Raw genomic sequence first — 19126 nt, 5'->3', positions numbered from 1 at the left:
GATACCATTTTGTTTTGTACATTTGCATTGTATTGCACTACTGAATTATAGAGATTCTTCTTTGCATCATGCCCGGGGAGTAGAGACTCGGTAGAGAATCTGTCACTTTACATGCGATGCCAATATGTAGAGAAAATGCAATGTATTCTTAGAAATGTCATTATAGGCAACTTCCAACGGAATTACCAAAGCCCTTTTGAAGGCTGCAAGTCTACCTACCCTCTAGAAGCTCAAAACTAAATGCACCCTCGTCCATAGAGAGGTTTCGTCAAAATCGTAGACAACTTACCAACCCGTTCATATACTCAGTCTTGATTTACAGAGCGAACTGAGTACGAAGAGATCCAGCGAAGCGAGAAATGGCCTCGTCAATCTTCTCCGAAGAGGCGGCAGCAAATGTCGCACGGAAGAACATCTTCTCCTCGACGGTGTCGTGGTCAGGCTTGAACCAGCTACCGCGGGAAAGGAGGACGCCTGCTTCGACAGCGGATAGGAAGATCTCCTCTTCGATCTGGGCGTGGGTCTTGCCGGCTTTAACGCCGGGGTGCTTGTGCCAGTCGACTTCGATCCAGTGCTAAGAAGGGTGTTAGTGAGTGTATAAAGAGTGAAAACGGAGGAAATATTAGTGAGTAACTTACGAACATGCCTGCCGCGGGTGCAGCCCAGTGGGCAATTTCACGGGGCAAGTGCTTCTCGCAGGCGTGAACGAGCGAATCACGACGAGCAGTGTACGACATACGCAGATTGATCAACCAATCCAGGTATCCGGAGTGACCCCAGTGCTCGTCCAGAAGCTTGAAGAGAGCAATCTGAGAAATACCACTAGGGTTCTGCGAAGAAGTCTCGAAGTTACGGATGAAACGCTCGATGATTTGCTCCGAGGCGACGATCCAGCCAACTCGCGAGCCGGGCGAGACGACCTTGGAGAAAGACTCGAGACGGATGACACGGCCGTCAACGTCCATGCTGAGGTAAGAGGGAGTGAGAGAGTTGATGAAGTCCTCGTGGGTGGCAGGAGGAGGCACGGGCTTGGCATCCTCACCGACGTAAGGCTGCATCTGCAGGAAGTAGTAAGGCTCGTCCTCGACGATAATGACGTCGTGCTTCTGGGCGATCTTATAGACGGCTCGGCGACGCTCGGCAGACTGGGTGGCACCAGTGGGGTTCTGGCCTGTTGGGATTGTGTACAGTACGAATGGCTTGCGGGCACCACGGGCCTTCTCGTCCCAATTGCTGAGGATGTTGTCCATGGACTCGGGAATGAGACCTTGCTCATCCATTGCAACGCCTACGGCCTTCAGGCCCAAGGGGAATGCTGTCTCGGCTGCGCTGGCGAAAGTGTACTCTTCCATGATGATGTAGTCGCCGCGCTCGCAGAGCAGGCGAAGAGCGGTATCCCAGGCATAGGTGCTACCGGCTGTGAGGGTGCACTGCCAGTCGGAGTAGAGAGGCTTGTGAATAAGCTAACTTTGTTAATATCATCGGAGGTTTCGAACATGGTTTTCAACCTACTTCGGTGTGCTCGGTGACAAAGCGGAGCAATTGCGCAGCACCGGTGGCTTGGCCGTAGTTAAGCGCAATTTCGAGATCTGTAGTATAGAATCAGCCCTGCGCAATTTCCATACATTATATAATTTCATGATACTTACCGTATGTGCTGCTTCCGTCTTGGATATCATGCTTTCCAGCGTGCAACACGGTGCCAGACTTGCGAGTAGCCTCCGGGGAGAACCCGGGGGGTGTGGGGACCTTAATATCAAAGTGCTCAAAGGGGAAGTATTCAGCCGAGGGCAATCCACCGCCGAGAGAGATAAGGCCTGTGATGATGATTAGGATTTAGTTCAAGTCAAGGGAAATGTTCTTCTCACCAGGGTTCTTCAGGTACTGAGCGGCAGTCTTCAAAGTTGAAGCCTGTGGAAATGCATTAGCAATTATGGGCATTGATTTGCACAATTGAGAGTGTGCACCTTGCGGGACTTGGCTTCGAGTGAGAAACGGTCTATGAAGAGAAAATATCAGAATACAGTCTGATTGACCAAAGACCGGCATTCGGCGTTTGACCGGTGTATGCAGACTTACGATCGAAACGCTTAGCCTTGGGCTTGGTATAGCAGATCTAAAGTCCCAGAGCATATATCAGCAATCTGGTCTTATATTCCTCGCTCCAATTCACGCCCAATCCAAAGATATCATACCGGGCTTTTAAACATATCACTGCTGCATGCCGCGGCCACGCCGGTGGGCATCTTAGCCGTCTTCGCTCTCCACGCAGGAATGCCATTGACGGTCAAGGGATCGGGGACAGGGACGGCAGAGGTATCCGTGACGCCCACGAGGTCAACATCCAGAGATGCCGGGGGACTCATCGTGATCGGAGCGGTGTAAATGTCGAGAGCGGAATCGGCGTTTTATGTGCGACAGTAGCAGAGGACAGGGTAGCGCGCAAAAGTCGGAGTGTCGTGCTATTGCGTGCGAGAAATAAGCTGTAGGTCTCCAGGATCAAAACAAACGAAGTGTCAAAGGAGGCAAAGAATTGGCGACATCCACGGAACTGATCTCGGCTTCTTTTTATCTTATCCACTCCGGCACATGACTCATTCTCCGAACACTCCGATCAGTCCGTTAGAGATAAAATATAGAGCTGCGGGGTATAAGATTCTCTAATCTAACGGCGGAGTACTCGGAGAAATATGAAATCTACTTAGAATTCACTAGATGCAACTAAATGTCACCAAGTGCTTGTCAACTATAAGGCGCGGGCGGGGCTCTTGCGTGGTTTCATCTTTACGATACAGCTGACGAGAATAGTGACACTTTGGAGAATAATACGGAAATACTAATACACACCCCGCGTGTAGATAAGGCTATCGCCGGCATCGGCGCGATAGCGAAGTATACAACTTCAAGTAAACGACAGGGATGAACTCTCCATACATTTGCCTATGCTAAGTAAATTACTGATCAAAGCCTAGAGCTCTCCACATACTTCCCGTTAGTTCCATCAAGCTGCGCTTCCAACACCGCTGACTTCCCACCCAACACGCTTTGGATGGCCTCGGGAAGCCTCCGTGCAAGTTCGGCAACAGTGGCTGCACGGCCACCCCAGATCTCACCACCGGCCGCAGCACTAGCAATTCCCGCATAATCAGGGGTAGGTGCAAAAGAGATATTGAGGTCCTCGTTGGTAGCGCGGGACCCGTCACCCTCGGGATGAACGAGAAGCATACTTCGTCGAGGGGCATTCCAGCCCTTATTGTTTAGGACAATCGTAAGAATGGGGATTCCATAGCGGCGTGAAATCCAGTACACGGATCCAGGCACCGAGAATAGGAACGTGCCATCGCCAACGACTTGACAGACGAACTTGCCTTTTCCACGTCCGCCATGCTGCACGTCGCTGGCTAGCTTGATGCCTAGTGCACCACCGCCAGACCAGCCAAGTCCGCCTCCTCCACAGTTGATCCATGATTGGGGTAGTGTGGCTGAGATCTGGTCTGCAACCCAGTGGGTATTGGTCACTGACTCGATGGCCCAGATCGTATCAGCTGGGACGCCCTGGCGGACCTGTGCCATAAGATAATTGATATTCAGCGGAGCCCCGTCACCACCCTTGGGGACAATAGCGAGATCAGTAATTTCCTGTCGGCGCTTCAGATATTCGTCGTCCCGGCGTTGTCCCATTATGGTATTCTCCTTGGATCCAACGAACTTCTGCAAAGACCCCTGCGCAGCAACATAGTCATTAATCTGCCTCAGTGCGGTAGAAGAGTCGGCACGGAATGTCGCTATAGAATGGATATAGAAGACCGGAATTTGCTGCTTCAGCGGGTCGACATCAATGTGCATAATCTTGGCCGATCCAGATGGCTTGAACTGTGTCGGAACCCAAGGTACATCGCAGTCAATCACGAGAATCAAGTCTGCCGTTTTGACGGCGTCATGCCCGGGATATCTCAACCCCAGCCAGCCTGGGTGGTCAGCAGGGAAACACATATCACTACCACCAGTGTCCAAAACGCGAATTCCCTTGAAGTGGTTCGCCAATGTCACCAGCTCAGTCACCGCTTGAGCCTTCCGTCCACTATACCCAGCAATAACAAGAGGCTGTTTTGCAGCCGCAAGCTCAGATGCAATCATTTCAACGCCAGAACTTGGCAATGCAGCCGGAGAGACAGGACCCCAAACACTCTGATTCAACTGATACGGCTCAATATCCTCTTCCATAACCTCCCGAGCGCCAACAAGGTAAACAGGGCCTTGAGGATCACTAGTCGCGAACTGCAAAGCGCGATTCACGATCTGTTTAACATTCTTGCCAGATTTGATTTCACCCGAGTATCGACAATACTGAGAGACGATCTGCTTCTGGTCTGGTACGTCCTGTATCCAGTGAATATATTCTGTGCGGGACCCTCGCATCTCACCCTCAATCGTGTACGGCGATAGACCGGCAAAGATTAAAACCGGGGCGCGTCCACATGAAGCGTTGTGTACCGCTGCTCCTAATCCCTGCGTGCCGACGTCGACGTGGACGATTACTGCTTGTGGTTTGCCGGTCAGGCGGGCGTATCCGTCTGCCATTGAGAGTGCGACCATCTATACAGTTGTTAAGCGGGGTCCATCTCCACTGTGATGCAGCTTGTTGGGGTCATGTTGTGGAACTGGGGTGGCAATTATTGACGTACCTCGTTGGGACAGGTGATGATTTTAGGGAATTGGTCTCTCTTTTCCTTTTGGCCTTTTACCATGGCCTCGAGAATGGAGGGATGGTCGGATCCCAGATTGACAAAGACGTGGCTGACGCCGCCCTATAGATCAGAGGTGTTAGCTTGTAGATGGTGAGATACGATTTACTTGTACATATACCTCCCAGAGGGCTTCAAAGAAAGCAAATGATGCTGTATAAACCCTGATCTAAGTGAGCAATGATGACGAGCTTCATATGAGAGGGGCAGAACTCGTACATTTTGGAGCTCTATTAGTTTCTAAGCTGTTGAATATCGAACAGAGGTAGTTCGCTTCAAATCCCTCAATAAAAGTCTAGAAATAAAGAGAGAAAATATCTCTGGGAGGGGGCGGTATGCTGATAAAGCTCTATAGTCTGGGGAAGCGGCACTGGATCTCGGCGACAACTCCGATGAGGAGACGTGGGGGCTTGAATCAACGCCGACTGGCTTACAATAATGTATTTCTCGGTTACAACTTTTGAAGGTAAGTATGCCCGAAGCATTTTGTCGTCATTTTGGGGGTTCTCAAGACATTTTTTTTTTCATGCTCCTCTGTTGTTGCTGGCTAACAGGGGGCGGTGCTTCGTTATAGCGGAGTAGTAAGATATACGTATGGTGAAGCCCTTTTGTCTATGCTTCCCGCCCAAGCCCAACATTTACTTAGAAGTGAAATAAGCTCCGAAATTCACTATATCGTAGAAATTAATTGTGCTTTCTGGTTGTCTTAGTTAACCCAAATCCCAGCCCATGGATTTGTTTGAGCTACTATATACCGAGAGAGCATATAGTAGCTTAGACAGATTGCATAGGCTTTGAGTATCTAGGCTCAATTGTAGCTATCATCGCTATTGAACTTAAGAGCTCCAGTCTCTAATCAAGAAACAGAGACCTACTTGTGGGGGACCGACCAGTGAGCCCTCCACTCTAGGAATGTAGTCCAGATACCCACCCACAATCTGCTGCAAGACGCCCCACGACATTTGGCCATTTGGCCATCAATGTCATATATCTGAGAAGTGTTGACATTGGTCGTGTTGACACTATCATAGACCATAGGGTGCTTTTCGAACAAGAGACTGGCTTTAATGTGCGCGATCATATTTCCTGATGGTTCGAATGCCGCCGCAAACCCAACCGCAGGCATGAACTCGTAGGTACCCGTCATAATAGCATAGTGTCGTGAAGCTGCTACCTCAGCAGTGGCATCTTCCCATCCTTGCGCTTGGCTATCTCCGAAATCAGCCAGGTAGGGGAATGGTCCGATGTGGATGTTTTCCATTTGAGCTTGCATGATGAATGTCAAACTTGGACAGTTGTGTCTAAGATATGTTAAGTTTAGCCTCTGTATCTTCGAATGTTTGCAGTTCTTAGTTAGGCAGCATACTCTCCACACTCGAGTTGTCCGCTTCTACCGCGCGCAGTACTGACAACTTGAAGTCAATCCATAGTACCATTACCATCACTAAAGAAGCCTTGCTCGGAACCGGAAGGCCTCAGCTTGTGTCGATGAACCAAAGTATCGCCAATTGGAGAGATCAAGGATTATGCCATATAAATATGATCTCCTTTGCTCCCCAAAAAAGCAAGCGCAACATATATGCCCATATCCGTAATAACGTCAAGAAGTCGGATCCCGTTATTATCACCGATGGTCATGGAGTTTTCAATATCAGAAGGCAAGTGGATTTGATTCCAGTTGTTTATGCTGCTACCCTTTGGAAAGCTTCTCGGAGATGAGTGTGAGGCTCTGGACTGGTCATAGAATGAATTCTTACCATTTGTTCTTCTACACCATTCGCTACCCACTTCTCTAAGTGTGTTACGCTTCTAAATGACCTTTTCCTCCACTTATATTACTCCCCCATCTATTCAAACTGCACTTACCTCGCAAAATCCTATGAATGGAAGGCGTTTAAATCAACTGCTCATGGCCTTGGTGAGTCATGAAACGTTTAGTCCTTTCTTTGACCAAATATCCGCTTGAACGAGTGGGATCCATGTCAAGTCATGCAGATACGAAGTCAATATTTCAAGCAACACTGTGGCAGGCTGGATCGCGTTGGTGCAGCCCTGGTTGGCCCTCTTCTCATGCGCACTGCTCATAGCTTTCCATTATCCGTGGCTCTAGAGGGAAATGAAGCGTTCAACTCCATCTTGGCTGATCTTGTTTCCATGAAGAGGCTGAATTCCTCGTAGTAGCTCGGAGGTAAGCTCAGTAAAGTCTCTTCAATTGAATTCAGGGCCGGTGATTACGGAGGCAATTTGACCGGTTTGATTCTCCGCATAGGCCTACTGCAGCACAACTCGCTCGGAGTGGTCATACTGTGTATAATTGTCTTAGTGCTACACCGAGTGGTGCCAAGCCTGGTCAGAACAAATTCCGTTTATGACATCCAGTCTCTTCAAGACCAATAAAGCAATAGGGCTTAAAGTAACCGATTTACTAGCATTAAAATTGACGTTGGAGTTGTCTGCTTAGCCTTGGAATAACGGCGTCCTATGACAGTAGGTAGCAACATTCAAAGGACCCCCATATTCTTGAGGTTTCTTGACGGATCGGTAAGTTGTCGCGATTGTATACAGCAGAACTGACATGAAAATATTCTGGGCCATGATCTGTTGATCGGTCTCTATACGAAAGCCTTGAAGCTCGCATACCGTTTCATGATTTTTTTTTCCAAAATTTTTTTAGTCATTTCTGAGTTTTCGGGTGAATCGTGTAAACTTATATCAATGGATTTCATTCAACATTCATCCAACCACAGTCGCCTCGCAGACTTTGTGACAAGTATTTTCTACGTGTTCTCGTCAACAAATAAGTTGAGTGCCTTCAACTTCCGTAAGTGAGATTCAAGGGCCAGCAATGCGAATGTTGCTCTAAGACCCATGTGTACCCTACCAAAGATAAGTGAACATCATCTAGCAAGATTTCGATCGCTATCACTGACTACTTTTCTCTCAATCATTTGTTCGCATTGAATGGTCTCCTAAAACTCGGTTCGTTAATATAATTTAGCTTGGTAAACGCCCAAAACGCCCTGGCTGCCTTGATTTTTGTCCGAATTTCCTGCCCCTAACGGGCACGGTTTCATATATTAGAATGACAATGTCTTTGTTATGGATCCTCCCGCCTTCTGGAAAATTCTTTATCTACCGGGAACCGCTTGGGTAGAGTCACAGGCGAAACATACAACAAATATATAAAATTGGAGCCACTATGCATGTCACAATAGCAAACCGTGCACAATCTAAGACCATAGTAACTAAACAATGCCAATAAGATCCGATCTAGAACGCAATGTAACCGCAATTTAAAAAAGTGCACGGGATCTCGGCACGAGTCACCCCAACCCGATCGCTAGTTCACTAGATCGCGAACCCACAATTATAATTGGACCCTGACACGCCCAGACCAATCCTTTGGGACTAGTACCTGACATTGGTGACACTTAGTGACACTGGCGCACGGCTTTGGGCTCACTTAGGGCTAGGACTGCCGCCGTCGTCCCTGTTATTGCCCACCAGCGCTCAATCGATCGCGGCACGGCTCTTGAAGCCCCACAGCCCCGTCTCCCTTGTGCGTGGCACAGATCTTTCGCTTCGGGTTTATGCGAGGTGTTGGGTCCTTGAAAAGCTATATGAATCGTCATTTCCTTCAATCTAGGGGAAATCACTCATTTTTTGACACTTTCTCCACTGAATTCTCTCCTTTGAACGCGGCGCTCACTATTTAGTACCAGAAAGATGCCATTTGAACGATATATCTGAGTGTTCAGCCTGTCCTGGTCCTTCGAGCAATATACATATACCCCGGCTGGAAACATGGGTCCCGCGATGCCCCTCATCGATCGGAGTTTGGCGATCTTCCTTGTGTCGATCGTCATGATGTCGATATCCGTTATAGTGGTATCATTAAGGACTTTCGTTCGGCTATGGATCGTTCGTGCTTTTGGGTGGGATGATGGTCTGATGGTTGCAGCGCTGGTCAGTCACTTGCCACCCTGATCTAAAGACCGCGCACTGATTGTTTCATAGACGCTCTTCATCATGTTGAACATCTGTTGCATCGTTGGATCAATGAATGGAATTGGCCACTCCTACAAAGATTTTACCAGCGTTATTACCTTCAAGAAAGCTCTAATGGTAAGTTATCCCATGAATAAGTCTCCCGATATGCTGACTGGTTTTCTATAGTGGTGGTGGCTCGGCCAAATGATCTATATCTGGGCAGCCTCGGTTGCCAAAATATCCATCGCACTCGCACTCCTTCGTTTGACAGTCCAAAAGTCCCACCGCATCATCCTTTGGGGCCTTATTGGTACTACTGTTTCTATCGGTCTAATGTTCTGGCTCGTCCTGCTATTCGACTGCCAACCGATCAGCTACTTCTGGCATAGAGTTGATAAAGATAGCAAAGGAAGATGTCTACCCCTGTCTACCCTATTGGATATTGCCTATTTTTACAGCTCTCTCACTATCTTGTGTGATCTGATGCTCGGAATTCTGCCCGCCTTCCTGGTATGGAGCCTGCAAATGAACAGCAGGACAAAGCTAGCTGTGGGAGGAATCCTCAGCTTGGGTGCATTGTATGTGATTCTCATCTATTTTCAGCTAATGAGGAAGTTGCTAACTTTTCCTAGCGCAAGTGTAGCCGTCATCATCCGCATTCCCTTTTTACACTATTACGCCGATACAAATTTCCTATGTATGCTATCCACCAATCGCTTGTACCCTACCAAATTAACCTATACCTAGACTCAACCTTCCAAATCGCAATCTGGTCAGTCATCGAAACAGGTCTCGGAATCACAGCAGGCAGTCTCATCACTCTTCGCCCCCTCTTCCGCTGGCTCCTGGACGGAACAATGTCCTACACTCGAAATACCCCGTGCCCAGAAAGAAATTCACGCAAATACCCACTATCCAGTCTTAAGCTGGACAGCTCGAAGGGAGGTCAAGACCCGAGTTACTGGCGGCCTGATCTCGATCCCGATGATAACAAAAGTATCATCATTACTGTCTCGTCACCTCGGAGACAGCATTTCGCTCTTGCAAGTAATAGCAGTGAGGAGGCTTTGTATCCTGAGCTTGGCTTGACGCATTCCAGGAATCATGTTACTATTCAGAAGACTTTCGAGCAGGTTGTTACTGAGCGCCCAAAATAGAATTTCATATGTTATTATTACTTGCTTGCAAATAACTAAAGATCTATAGGATAGTCAAAATAGAGTTGCATAGTTACCCAAAAAGTGGTCGACCATGTGAGCAACCCTGGGTTACGCATCCAAATCAGGCTAGCTCCCCCGGATTTCGCCTGTCGACTCTGGCGATACCAAAAGATGCCAAAGCAACAAAACCCATCTCTTACTCCAGTCACAGCCATAAGCCCTCCTCTAGTTCTTATCTAAGAAGTCCCCAAAAACCCAAGCTAACGGCCTTTCCGAGCCCCCAAAGCCTCGCTCTCGCTTATCTCTGCAGAATGAACACGAGGGCCGTCAACGTGGGGCGCGGACGCCTAAGGAAAACAAACGATAATAGCCGGCCGTGATTGGACCATCATTGGGCCTACTGCACAATCAGGCATGCCGGTTCTACGCACCGCCACTATCTCCTCAGCAGCTGAAGACAAGTGTGCGAATGGGCGAAGCTGAATGACCTGTTTTGGGCTTAGACTGCCGAATGTGGCCTTGGTGTTCGTGCACGGTGCGGACTAGAACGTGATAGCTTCGTTTGGGGGCCGTGGGAATATGATCATTCAGAGCGAGGTATCGTTGTCAGCTCAGCCTTGTCGTGTTACTTGGTTTAAACTTACGGGGGTGGGATGCCGTACGGGGTTTTGTTAAATAGAGGGTGTTCGCGCCGTTGGTAGGGCAGAGATATTCTCATCAGTCTTTTTATAATTCGTTTTCCATCTTTGGTTGCTCGCAATCATGTCGCTATGTCGGGAGCATGAGATTGTCAAGGTCCCTCGCGTCCCAAAGCGTATCATCCTCTGCTGTGATGGGACATGGCAGTCATCTGTCTCGGGCAAGAAGAACATCCCGTCAAACGTCACTCGACTCTGTCGCTCCTTGAATGGCTTTGGACAGGATGAGAATGGTAAGGCGTGGCAGCAGATTGTCTGGTATGACTCCGGAATCGGTACCACCTCCCTCGCCGTCGGTCAGAAGATTGAAGGAGCCATCGGCCAAGGACTCGAAGGCAATGTCATCGAAGCATACAACTTTTGCGTGATGAATTATCACCCCGACGATCAGATCATGTGCTTTGGTTTCTCGCGAGGCGCTTATACTGCTCGTACCATTGCTGGACTAATTTCTGATGTTGGTATTTGCAGCAAGAAGGACCTGAATCGTTTCCCTGATCTCTGGGAGGCATATAAGGGGCGACCTTTGAAGAATGAGCCATTCTTTGCTAGTGATGCCTGGTTTGAGTGGATTGAGGGCAAGGCCGATGAGCACCAGGGCGCCACGGGCAAGGAATTCATCTTTGCGGAGCGCCCTAATCGTGACTGGGCTCAAAAGGGTTCTCGCATTGTAGAGGTTGTTGGTGTTTATGATACTGTTGGTGCCATAGGCATGCCTGCAGTGCTTGGTCTTAAGTTGCCATCGAACTGGTTGCCCGGAGGAGACAATGCTGGGTGGCAGAATGTTACGCTTTCAACAAGTAAGTATAGAATACCCTTTTTTTGTCGTCAGTTATCGAGTGTATTAACTCTGGCTTCCAGATGTCAAACACGCTTTCCAAGCTTTGGCGCTTGATGAACACCGCGAAGCCTTTTCACCTACTCTGTGGTATCTCCCGAAATTCGGCAATGCCGATGTAAACAAAATTGAAGCGCAGAAGCTAGAAATCGAGGCTAAAGCCAGTGAATGGAAAAGGCAGTTGGATAAGGCAATAGACCTCAAGTCGCGCGGCAATGCTACTGACGCGGCGATCAACGAAGCTGCACGTAAACTGAACAAGGCGGCAAGAGACGTGAATGAGCAGTACCGCATATTTTTACGACTACAGGACGACCTGAACCACCAAAATCACCCTCGTACACTGAGGCAAGTGTGGTTCCCCGGCTATCACATCCACATCGGTGGCGGCTCAAACTCAACTCTGAAGAAGGAGGGCGATATGGAGGAAATGTCCAACATCACCTTCTCATGGATGCTGGACCAGATCAAGCCCTTCCTATTCCTGAACAAGGAATATCTAGAGTCCGAGAGAGAGGATAGAAAGACCGAAATCGAAGCCATCCCTGTGAACCTTCTGGAAAACGAGTCCTGGAGGTCGTGGACTGGACGCAATGTGTCAGCAGTGGCCTCTGCTATTCTCCACCCCTTCGCAAATGCCGACAAGCCTCAGCCGAAATACCGCAAATATGGCTGGGGGACTGGTAATCTGGAAGACAGTTTCGGAACTTTTTACTACCTCAACGGATCTCTGCCACGTACGCCTGGAGCCTACGATATTCTAGACGACAATAAGCAGCCAGTTGGAGATACCTGCGAGTTTATCCATCCAGTTGTTGGATTCAGGAAACATATCATGAAGGAGGACTACAAACCTGTTTGTGGCGCGAAGTATAAACGCTCTGCATCGACCTATGTGGACCCGGATGGTAACAAGAAGCCCTGCTTTGAGTACATGATTGGCAATGCGCGCAGGCCGCTGCGTGAGTGGCACCTTGGTGGACTAGATTCTTATGAAAGGCTGGCTATTGCTGGCGAGAAAGCTCGCGAGTATGTCAAGGAATTGGATGAGGCTGTCGGAGTCAAGGTGGAGAAGTCTTGTATGGAAGTTGAAGTTCAAAAGCCAGTCTTTCAGGGAGGATACGGGCATAATGGTCACCAGCAACAGTGGGATTTCCAGTCTACCAACCTTCAAAGCAAAGGGTTCTCAACAACCTCGGAGGAAATTTTGATTGAGGAAAGCGTGACACGGGGGTGATTGGGTGTATGGATTAATTTGCCAAATATACTGATGGCTTGTACCTTATATGGATCTTTTACAATTTAGTGCTTATTTCAATTGCTTCTGATATTGGGCCTCGGGCCTGTAAGATGTGTCCAGTCCACAATACCCTATTCGTGGAAAGCTCACCTAAAATGGCATGGCAAAGTACCGAGCAAGTTAACGAAAGCCTAAAAATAGGCCACAGACTCACAAATGGGCGTCCCTCAATCCTGTTTCTCGAAAAACAAGCATTGTGGAGCGCATGTAGCCGGGAAGATGACGTCGAGATGTAGCCCTATGACCCCACAGGGCTGAATTCCTCTTATGAAGTGGACTGTATTTAGGCATCACAATTCTCTGCCTCCAGTCTAGTCCATTCCTAGTCCACAGGGGAGTTGCTCCATATATTGAGACTCAGATCTACGTCATCTGAGGGGAATACATCCATGGCACCGAACCCGATCTATAATGAGTTTGCTCACTTCCGTACCTGGCCTTGTACCAGTCCCTTCCTTTCACTTTTTGCACTTTTTGCACTTTTGGCATTTTTGCATTTTTGGCCATTTCTGTCTTCTTCTTCTTCTTCTTCTTCTTCTTCTTCTTCTTCTTCTTCTTCAAACGCCAATACCACAACAACATGGTCCCACGTAAGGTCTACGAGCTGTGCCACCAGCCGGAAACCGTCACCTCAGAGTTAGCGCGCGACCCGTCGCAATGTCCGACAAAGCTCTTCCACAAGCTCTTTGAAGGTCACCATCGACCGCATGTACACCAACACAGTTCGGATTCGAGTTCAGACTCTGCATCCGAAAATGAGACACTGGACGACTTACAAAAAGCCCGCGCATGTGGAAATTTTGGGTCAGCCCAGCCGAGCAATCTTTTCTTACAGGTATCTCAGGCACATTCTTACACCATTTCACTAACTAACTCAATGCCCTGCAGATTTATCATGATGCCTTGTGTTCCTTGGAAAAGAACCCCACGGCGGGGGTAGTCTCTCCTCAATTGATGGGAAGTACAGGCCTTATACCATTAACCATTGTCGCCCCATTACCCGATCTCTGCCGCCATCTGGCAAATTGCATTGCACGCGCCGAGCATGAAGTCTTCTTGGGCACTAATTTCTGGATTTACTCCAATGCGTCGACTTTAGTGACGAATGCTATTCGGGAACTTTCTAAGCGGGCTGGTGAGCAAGGGAGGAAGGTCGTCATGAAAATGGTTTATGATCGTGGTGATCCGCGACAGGTATGTCCCTTTACAGTGGCTCTATGCTCAACAGGCTTCGAGAACAGTACTGATATATGAGCAGGCATGGGAAAACCGACTCAGTGTCCACGAGGACCAGTACGCGGGCGGGAAAGTGAAACTTCCCCCAGCGAGTGAGATCCCCAATGTTGATCTCCAGGTTATAAACTTTCATCGGCCGATCTTTGGGACATTCCATGCGAAGTTTACTGTCATCGATCGGCGCATGGCCCTACTGCAGAGCAGTAATATCCAAGACAACGACAATCTCGAGATGCTGGCTCATATCGAGGGTCCCATTGTGGATAGTTTCTATGATGCTGCTTTGCTTTCGTGGGGAAAGGCTTTGGAGCCTCCGCTTCCACTTTTGCATTCTCCTGCTGCGGATGCTCCTATTCCATGCCTTGCAAAGAAGACGAGTCACGAGGCTACTGTCGATAATGGAGCTCAAGATCTTCCTGAGCATACTGTCAAGTCTGAACATTATGATCTTGACCTTGAGCATGAAGCCACAAGAGTGAACGATAGTGTTTTACCTCGAGGAGAAGAGACGCCCACGCAGGCTGTTAGCCGTCATCTCAGTATGTTTCCAATGCTCCTATGATAGCTATGACCATCTCTGACATTCAACTAGATACAACAATCCAACCCGACACAACAGGCGATGCACCAGATACCGATCAAGATCCCATCTTCACACCATACAAAGTCCTTCCGCACCACGAACCCGTAGCAATGGCTCTCGTAAATAGAGAACCATTCGGATGTAAGTCATCCCAACCCCCCCAATTTAAGTGCTGTACATCTACTAACAAAACCCAAGCGCCAAACCACAGCAACACCCAAACCCCCCAAAACTCAGCCTGGATCTCCGCAATAAACCACGCAACAAGCACAGTCCTCATCCAAACCCCAAACATGAACGCCGAACCACTCCTCGAACCCCTTCTAAACGCAGTTCGTCGCGGTGTCATCGTCACTTGCTATCTTTGCCTAGGCTACAACGACGCAGGCGAACTCCTCCCCTTCCAGAACGGAACCAACGAGATGATCGCCAATAGATTGTACAGCGCCCTCGAGTCTGACGAGGAGAAGGGCAGATTGAGGGTTCACTATTATGTCGGCAAAGATCAGACGATGCCTATTCATAATAGTTTCAAGAAGAGGAGTTGTCATATTAAGCTGATGATTGTTGATGGAAGGGTTGCTATTCAAGGAAATGGGAACCTTGATACGCAGTCTTTCTTTCACAGTCAGGAGATCAATGTTCTTATTGATTCGCCTGTTATTTGTGGTGCTTGGCTTGAACTGATTGGTTCCAATCAGAATACTGCTAGATATGGTGCTGCTAGTTCTAAGGATGGGTGCTGGCATCATCCTGAAACTGGGGAGATTCCGCCTGGCTCTATTGGCACTGATCCTGGACGGTTTAGTTGGGCCATGGGGGTTGTTGGGGCAGTACAGCGTGTTAGGGGTGTTGGTGGATTTTGATTTAGTTTAGCTATGAACCATGAGGCCATTTCGTTTTCTTTATGTTTGTGGGATCTTCAAGTCATATTGCTCATCTGCATCACTTTCGCTGTCCCCAGGTGATTGGATCAAGTTGTCTAATACAAGCAAAGAGATCTAGACTCCTAAGTCTCGAGTAACACATGAATTCATCCACCGAGAGACATTCATGTACAACCGGCTGGCTCATTCCAAAAATGCACCGAAGCCCTCCAATTTACATCCCTTCTATCTCCATAGCAAACCAATCCAATCTTCAAAATGTCAACTCCCTACGACAAATCCATAACCGAACTAGTAGACTACGTCTACAACCACACGCTCGACGAAACCGAGGAAAAGATTTGGACTTCCGCACGAACAGCCCTCCTAGACGCAATGGCCTGTGCAATCTCAACAGCGACAACAAGTCCCGAAGCGCTTCGTCTTATCAGTCCAGTTGTTGATACGGTTGTTCCGGATGGGTTTCCCGTACCTGGGACGAAGCTCGTGGTTGATCCTGTTGCTGGGGCTTTCGGGTTGGGCGTTTTGATTCGATATCTGGATTTTAATGACGCTGTGGGAGGCGTTGAATGGGGACATCCTTCTGGTATGGTTATTTACTTTCATTAATATTTTGGTTGAGGACTGAGATGGGAGGGGTGGGGGAGTAAGTGGTTGGATTTGGGATGTGTAGCTATGATGCAGGGCTAATATCATGAATTGCAGATAATCTCGGCGCTATACTCCCAGTTATGGATTGGCTGGCTCGGTCATCTGCTTCTGGGCAGAGGGTTCATAAAGGTCCACCATTGACCATGCAGACGCTTTTGATTGCACTTGTTAAGGCTTATGAGATACAAGGCTGTTATCAGATGCAGAACGCTTTCAATGCCTATGGAATTGACCATGTTGTACTCGTTAAACTGGCATCCGCTGCTGTTGTCTCTTGGTTGCTTGGATTAAGTCAGGAACAAGCGATGGCGACTATTTCGCATGTTTGGATGGATGGCCATCCGAATCGGGTGTACCGATCTGGTGCTAATACTATCCCGAGGAAAGGATGGGCGGCCGGTGAGGCGGCGAGGAGAGCTGTGCAGTTGTCTTTGATTGTTGGACAGGGCCAGCCTGGGTCACCTGGGGCGTTGAGTGCGAAGCCATGGGGATTTTGGGAGCGGACGTTTGGTGAGGTGGGTTTCAAGTTCCCGCGGCCATTTGGGTCTTGGACGGTGCAGAACGTGCTGTTCAAGATTATGCCTGTAGAGGGGCACGCGATCTCGGCTGTGGAGGCTGCCATCTTGCACGCTCGGCTGTTTCGACAAAAGGGGCTGTCTGATCCTCTTGGGCTAATCAACCGGATTGATCTCAGAACGACCGCTGCTGCGTATTTGATTGTGAATAAGAAGGGTACGCTGCACAATGCTGCCGACCGTGACCATTGCATTCAGTACGTTGTCGCCTTGGCTTTTTTGAAAGAAGGTCCACCAGAGGCCGGAGACTACCTAGACAAGGGCCCCTGGGCAACCAGTGAAGAGTTGAATTCCTTGCGAGATAGAATCGTGGTTAACCCTGACTCCAAGCTCACACGGGACTACTTCGATCTGAATAAAAAGAGCATCGGCGCAGGAATGACAGTCCATCTTGCAGATGGCTCCACCATGCCTGAAATTCTGATTGAATACCCCGTGGGACATGCACGGAATCCTCAAACACCGGCAGCGATACAGAAAAAGTTTTTCCACAGCATGGGTCAGATATTCTCAGCAGCAGAAATTGGTCGCATATTGGGGGCAGTTCGAAAGCCAGATCTGCCAGTCTCAGTTTTTGTGGATCTGTTTGTTCCAACGGGAAAGGCGAAGTTGTAGATCAGACAGACATGAAGCCAGGAATAGGGGACCGTCGAAACCGACTATACCGATGATCATCTCTTAATCGATTCTGCCAACTCCCTGTAATGTCAAATAGACATCAGTGCCCCATCCCCAAAGACTCTGCACGGCGATACTGCCACCGAAGTATTCAGCGTAAGCTCGGCTCAAAGGTAATCCATAACCAAGACCCGCAATACTGCTGAGGTGCCCACTGCTCGCAGAAATAGTATTCAAGGCATCCATACCATTCTCCGAGGATTGGAAATCCATATCCGAGAATGTCGTAAAGCTATACGACCAGATATGAGGCAGAACTTCTGGTGGGATACCGCCACCGCGATCACGAATGCGAATCGTGATGCTCTGAGACGATGGGGTCCAGTTCCCAACGGGCTCAAGTGGGCTCCCTCTTTCACTCTCTGCATCAAGCTCAAAGCCAATATCGGTATCACCTTGGACTGGGCGCTCATTTCCAGGGACATCTGGCGCAGCAGCGATCGTCACTTCGATGGGTTCACGCTCATTACCATTCTCAATGGTTGCCCGGAAAGCGTTCTTCAATAATTCCGTAATGATGTACTCTATATGCACGGGGATATGAGCAAATGCAGCCTCGGGCTGGCCTCCAATCTTCAAGGACGGCCGCACACCATATTTCAACTCGCAGATCTCTCCGACAAAGTCTTCACATGCTCGGATGATACTTGCTGGCTGCAACGCCGTATCAATTACCCCGATATAGTTGGACGGGATCTTGTTTTGCTGCGTTGCTCCATCTGCCGTCCCAGAGGGCGTATCGCTGAGAGGCTGAGAAGCATAATGAAGAGCCAGATGCTGCTCGGCGATCAAGCGCGTGCCAATACGAGCGCGCAAATGCGTGTCCAGAAAGCGCGTGACATCAGCTGAGCTGACGTACTTCCTGCACTCTAGGAAACCACGTGCGAGGACTGGGATTGTGTTTGTGTGTGTCTGTACGAGGTCTGCAAGAACATCTCCAAACTGGTTTTCCTCTTCCAGGGTTGTGATTCGGCGTTGCTGGTATGGTAGAAGGGTCGACAGGGAGTGTAGGTAATTATGATAGATTTTGGAGACGTGGGGGTTTGAAACGACAATGTAAGGGAGGTTTCGCAGTGCTTGGATCCGAGATGCCAGGCGGGCGGGCAGGAGTGAGAGGGTGAAGTTGGCCGAGGCTAAAAGTGCGTCTTTAGACAGTGGTGGACGCCCGTGTCTGAATTGGTATGGAATTAGTACTCAGATCTCTCGATTTGAATGTACGCAACTTACTTGAGTAAGTCTGCCAGTGTCAAAGCCCGGCGAGGACTGGCAGCCAGTTGCGCAACGTTGTCTTTGGCGACGTCAAATGGACGACCGGCCCAATCCTGACCTTGTGATGTCGACGATTGGCGCACGAGCAGTCGCGCAACTGGTAAAGCCCGACTACGAGGTCTAGACAACATGGCTTTTGGTGTTGCCATTGTGATGTGTGGTTGAGGGGAGAGTGGGAGATAAGTGAGGCGGTGACGGTAGATCTGCGGGTATCGTCGGTGGACATTGGTTGAGATCGGCATAATTTGGTGGTGTTTGAAGCTTGCAATATGAGCGATAACTTGCACGTTGTGTTTTATTATTTGTTACAGTGATTACAATTACTAGCTCATATTCATGAAATCGGCTCCATATCCATGGGTGCCTGTACCTCGCATTGAAAAGCTGGCTAATCATAAGTACCTGGCATCGCGGAGCAGGTCGTGTATTGGTATCATATCATCTCGCTGAAGGAAGAGGGAAAAAAAAGAATAAAAAGCACCCTGGGTATTAAGCTCTCGCATTTTCGTTCAGTCC

At 48.8% G+C, this 19126-nt stretch overlaps 8 protein-coding genes across 8 annotated transcripts; 4 read left to right on the top strand and 4 right to left on the bottom strand.

Moving 5' to 3' along the window:
- Positions 1–316: 316 nt before the first annotated feature.
- Positions 317–2366, bottom strand: N7508_001134 (aminotransferase-like domain-containing protein; the record flags this gene model as incomplete). Its single annotated transcript, XM_058459200.1, has 8 exons — positions 317–574; positions 639–1463; positions 1513–1589; positions 1650–1817; positions 1869–1911; positions 1968–1999; positions 2080–2116; positions 2196–2366. The coding sequence occupies 8 exons, from the start codon at positions 2364–2366 to the stop codon at positions 317–319; spliced, it is 1611 nt and encodes a 536-aa protein (XP_058322732.1).
- A 595-nt stretch (positions 2367–2961) lies between these two features.
- N7508_001133 (uncharacterized protein) lies at positions 2962–4966 on the bottom strand (the record flags this gene model as incomplete). Its single annotated transcript, XM_058459199.1, is given in 4 exon segments — positions 2962–4596; positions 4686–4808; positions 4867–4898; positions 4909–4966. The coding sequence occupies 4 exon segments, from the start codon at positions 4964–4966 to the stop codon at positions 2962–2964; spliced, it is 1848 nt and encodes a 615-aa protein (XP_058322731.1).
- A 650-nt stretch (positions 4967–5616) lies between these two features.
- On the bottom strand, positions 5617–6018 carry N7508_001132 (aliphatic nitrilase; the record flags this gene model as incomplete). The annotated part of the gene is made up of 1 exon (XM_058459198.1): positions 5617–6018. One exon carries the CDS (start codon positions 6016–6018, stop codon positions 5617–5619), a length of 402 nt encoding a protein of 133 aa, XP_058322730.1.
- Positions 6019–8549: 2531 nt separating this feature from the next.
- On the top strand, positions 8550–9892 carry N7508_001131 (uncharacterized protein; the record flags this gene model as incomplete). The annotated part of the gene is made up of 5 exons (XM_058459197.1): positions 8550–8711; positions 8763–8870; positions 8922–9313; positions 9368–9432; positions 9483–9892. The coding sequence occupies 5 exons, from the start codon at positions 8550–8552 to the stop codon at positions 9890–9892; spliced, it is 1137 nt and encodes a 378-aa protein (XP_058322729.1).
- A 765-nt stretch (positions 9893–10657) lies between these two features.
- Positions 10658–12668, top strand: N7508_001130 (T6SS phospholipase effector Tle1-like catalytic domain-containing protein; the record flags this gene model as incomplete). Its single annotated transcript, XM_058459196.1, has 2 exons — positions 10658–11393; positions 11455–12668. The coding sequence occupies 2 exons, from the start codon at positions 10658–10660 to the stop codon at positions 12666–12668; spliced, it is 1950 nt and encodes a 649-aa protein (XP_058322728.1).
- Positions 12669–13311: 643 nt separating this feature from the next.
- N7508_001129 (IQ calmodulin-binding motif protein) lies at positions 13312–15416 on the top strand (the record flags this gene model as incomplete). Its single annotated transcript, XM_058459195.1, has 5 exons — positions 13312–13566; positions 13620–13925; positions 13990–14506; positions 14560–14691; positions 14749–15416. The coding sequence occupies 5 exons, from the start codon at positions 13312–13314 to the stop codon at positions 15414–15416; spliced, it is 1878 nt and encodes a 625-aa protein (XP_058322727.1).
- A 279-nt stretch (positions 15417–15695) lies between these two features.
- N7508_001128 (putative 2-methylcitrate dehydratase (PrpD)) lies at positions 15696–17278 on the top strand (the record flags this gene model as incomplete). Its single annotated transcript, XM_058459194.1, has 2 exons — positions 15696–16023; positions 16143–17278. The coding sequence occupies 2 exons, from the start codon at positions 15696–15698 to the stop codon at positions 17276–17278; spliced, it is 1464 nt and encodes a 487-aa protein (XP_058322726.1).
- Positions 17279–17341: 63 nt separating this feature from the next.
- N7508_001127 (alpha-ketoacid dehydrogenase kinase family protein) lies at positions 17342–18759 on the bottom strand (the record flags this gene model as incomplete). The annotated part of the gene is made up of 2 exons (XM_058459193.1): positions 17342–18512; positions 18569–18759. The coding sequence occupies 2 exons, from the start codon at positions 18757–18759 to the stop codon at positions 17342–17344; spliced, it is 1362 nt and encodes a 453-aa protein (XP_058322725.1).
- Between the last annotated feature and the right edge of the window lie 367 nt (positions 18760–19126).

Source organism: Penicillium antarcticum (genome assembly GCF_028974205.1).
Source record: "Penicillium antarcticum strain IBT 31339 chromosome Unknown utg000002l_segment0_segment0, whole genome shotgun sequence".
Taxonomy (NCBI): Eukaryota; Fungi; Ascomycota; class Eurotiomycetes; order Eurotiales; family Aspergillaceae; genus Penicillium; species Penicillium antarcticum.
The sequence above is the reverse complement of the archived record's forward strand: the minus strand, read 5'-3'. Positions and strand labels throughout refer to the sequence as shown.